The sequence below is a fragment of the Phalaenopsis equestris genome, unplaced genomic scaffold, assembly GCF_001263595.1.
Source record: "Phalaenopsis equestris unplaced genomic scaffold, ASM126359v1 Scaffold000098, whole genome shotgun sequence".
Taxonomy (NCBI): Eukaryota; Viridiplantae; Streptophyta; class Magnoliopsida; order Asparagales; family Orchidaceae; genus Phalaenopsis; species Phalaenopsis equestris.
In genome coordinates, this window is record NW_018164540.1 from 214701 (window position 1) to 218430 (window position 3730).

Genomic DNA, 3730 nt, shown 5'->3' on the forward strand with positions numbered 1-3730 from the left:
CCATCTTCAAACACTTTGCTCATCACATTCCCCACAGTATTAGATCAAGCCATCCGACTTACAGTACAAATAGTCGACTTCCAGAGTTTTCGAACCCCCTTCCATGCGAACTCTCAGCAGTGGCTGCTCGAGAATTGTTTCTTTTTCTCTTTAACTACTGATTTTCTACTCTGCAATTTCCTTTCCTTTTCTCTCCTGGCCCTTCTCCCATCTCTCCGTCATCACTGCTACATAAACCCTAATCCTCGGAGTTCGTCCGTTTCAATCGGAGTAGCTTTCTTGGGATCCTCTTGAGGAGTTCTAGGCCGGGAATAATGCAGCAGCAGCGGCTAAAGCAGCAGGCTTTGATGCAGCAGGCACTCCTCCAGCAGCAGCAATCCCTCTACCCTCATCCGGGACTCTTAGCTCATCCCCAGGTACTGTGTCTCTTCAATTTGATTAACATCGTTTCTTTAGTTCTTTTACTTCTTGCTGCTGAATCTGTGGGTGTGCTCACTCATTTCGCTGAGATTTTTGGTCTCTTCGATTCTGTGGTCGCTTGTCTTTGATGGTTTGATTTTCATGAATGATTAGGGTTTATGTTAAGTGGCAATTTGTTTGTAGAATTGGATGTTTTGTGTTTTCATTCAGTTGTATGTTGTCCTTTTGTCTTTAGTAAAGTTTATTCAGACGGTTTAATGTTTTAGGCGTGCTTTGGCAGTACGTTATAAATAATTCTTATTTGTTCTGTCTTACTTTTTCGCTGAGTCATCGAAGTTTATTTGTGGTACATATGGTTTCTGGGATCCAGGCTTAGATTCTTTGAAGGTGGGTGTTCTATTTGGGTTGGTTTCTTCATTTGGGATTTCGGTCCCTTGATTTGATTATTCGTGGAATCTTGGATCAATTTTTGGCAGGTTGCTGTTTTGTTTTCAAAAGATTATGTTGCTTGAAATTTGCTTCCCTTCCATCTTTTGTTAAGTTCCTCTTTGAAAAGTTAATGTATTTTTTTAGAGGATAGGATCTTTTTTTCTCTTCTTAATCAATTAGATTATTAAGCCACATGGAAACTTGCAGTTCCATTCAATGCCCTGTAAGTTCAGAAGGTAAGGTTAGTTTGAGGCCAGTTTGATGTACCGGAGTTGTGTATAAAGAAGGTGAACATTGCTTGCTTGAGCTAAGATGAAGTTGATTACCTTCAAGCTGTGTTCTTTCTAACATCAGAACTTAAGGCTTTGATAAGTTGTTTTAGAACTCTTATGTGTCTATTATAGGTTCTAGTTTGATATTTTTGCTAAAGTTATTGGGGATGCCGTAAGTAGTTTGGTTAGTATAGGTGAATGAATTCGGTGTATTACTATATGAAATGAGTAAATGAAATTCTCTAGGTGGAAACATATTTCTAGGAGACATTTATATTGATAATGCTAGAACTTCCCTTGGCCTTCCTTTTTTTAGTGCAATTTTTTTTGACCTCAGGCTTTGAGTGTTTTTATTTTTAGGAGGATAGCCTTTTTAAGTAGGGATTTTTTTTTTACAATTTTTCTTGTTCTTTTACACTTTTATTTTGCAGATAGAGCCGATTCCAAGTGGAAATCTTCCTCCTGGATTTGATTCAAGTACATGCCGCAGTGTGTGAGTGTTATAGGAACTTTTAGTATATATATTTTTTATTTTTTGTTTTCGTGTTTAAGCTATGTTTGCATGCTTTTGGCCTTTTAGGGGTCATGATCTTCATTTTTTGACTTCATTGTGAATATAGAAATATCTTACGACTCTTCTTTCATCCTAGGGTTCTAATTTTTCTATAATTTATTGACTTCCCCCTTTATTGAAGAAAAAATTGAGAAAATCATTTTTTTCCATGTCGATATGATTTAATGATTTTTAATATTTTTTTTCATTTTTGCGCTAAAATATAATTCGATTGTTACTCAACTTTGTACTTTGCAGCTATGTTGGAAATATTCATAGTCAAGTTACTGAAGCGCTCCTTCAAGAGGTTTTCCAAAGTACTGGTCCTGTTGAGGGATGCAAGCTTATCAGGAAGGATAAGGTTTGACAACTTAACTTAGATTTACTTTTGAAATTTCTCACAACCATTCAAATATAAACCAAGTCCTTTGATTCTCTCACTTTATATATGCCTTGGATGCATTCTTTCCCTCTCATTTCAATACTTGAACGACAAAAGAAAGCGTTTTCGTCAAAATCTTTGTCGAGTTAGTAATTTAGAATTTAACGCCTTAATAGCTGATTTTGCCATCTGTTAAATTTTTTAAACATCCGCATGATAAGTCTATTTATGCTTTTGTTGGCTCATTTAATCTTTGTTAGCTATATTTTTTATAAGCTCATTGAAGGCTTTTGATAAGTAAAATTATTCGCTGGAATATGCATCAATCTAACTGGCTGCCCTGATGCTCAGTCTTAACACTTCAAGGCGGTTGAGATTTCACTTCTAATGGAGAGATGAGATCCCATCTTCACATTCAATTTGGAAAGAAATATAATTATGTGCTGTCGTGATTGGCCTATTTTCAAGTCTGAAAAAAAGGGATATTTACAAAAGAAGCTATATTATACTATTGAAGGACTGGTGGACCTAGTTTTTGGAAAAAAAATTGGGAACTAACGCTTCTCCCCAAATAAATTTACATTTAAATTTGTGCTTCATCAACTACTTATGTTGCATCTAATATGGTACCTTTTAAAGTCTACACACTGATGAGTGATGAGCAATATTTCATATCATGTTTTGAACAATTCATAAATTGTGTCTGACCCTTGTGCTTCATATACTTAAATACATGATGCATCATGTAGTGTAGTAAGCCATTTCATCTTAATAAGGTATTTTATCCAGATACAAGTTATACTACTATGAATGAGGGAGTTCAGTTATAAAAAAGGTACTTGGTGAAATACTTTACATTTTGGTGAAATTCTTCATTGTATGAGTTATCTTATTATTGGATATACTGAAGTTGAGAAGGCGTCATGAACCATGAAGAACCAGGAATAAGTTGCTGATTTAGAACAGTGCCACATTAGTTTCCATGTTACCACTTGACATGGCACCAATTTAAATGTGCACATATTGGGGAGTATAAAATTTTAACGATGAAAAAATTTATATCTTTAATGTGCTTACATAAATACCTTTTCTATTGTGTCTGATATATATCCTTGTGACACCTGTCTTATCCACTAGCTGCTCATTAGCCATATTTTTGACATGTCGTCATTCTTTCTTGCCTTGCAGTCCTCTTATGGGTTTGTTGACTACTTTGATCGTCGCTCGGCTGCACTTGCTATTCTTACCCTAAATGGAAGGCATCTGTAAGTTATACTTATCTACTTTTGCTTTAGTTTTCCTTTGTGTTACACAGCTTTCTTTAAATTTTAAATTTTAAATTGCAGGTTCAGTCAACCAATAAAAGTTAATTGGGCATATGCTAGTACTCAGAGAGAAGACACTACAGGTATATATTCATGCATATATTAATGCTTGTTTAAAATTATTTGATTATACTTCTTAGTGATAATTCTGCTTGTTTGTTCATATAGGTCATTTCAATATATTTGTTGGTGATCTTAGTCCTGAGGTTACAGATGCTGCGTTGTATGCCTGCTTCTCAGTGTATTCCACCATCTCGTGAGTTTTTGTTGGCACTCATATTTATATATCTGCATCTATCTATCTATCTATCTATCTATCTATCTATCTATCTATCTATATATATATATA

General features: G+C 34.9%; 1 protein-coding gene across 1 annotated transcript in view; it reads left to right on the forward strand.

Annotated features, from left to right (window-relative positions):
* The window catches only part of LOC110020477 (oligouridylate-binding protein 1-like), a 29633-nt gene continuing 25903 nt past the window's right edge, over positions 1-3730 (forward strand). The window contains exons 1-6 of the mRNA XM_020718598.1: positions 1-416; positions 1553-1614; positions 1933-2035; positions 3245-3321; positions 3403-3464; positions 3550-3637. Of these exons, the coding sequence (XP_020574257.1) occupies positions 315-416; positions 1553-1614; positions 1933-2035; positions 3245-3321; positions 3403-3464; positions 3550-3637 (494 nt within the window). The 5' untranslated portion in view covers positions 1-314. The remainder of the gene's footprint in view (positions 417-1552; positions 1615-1932; positions 2036-3244; positions 3322-3402; positions 3465-3549; positions 3638-3730) is intronic.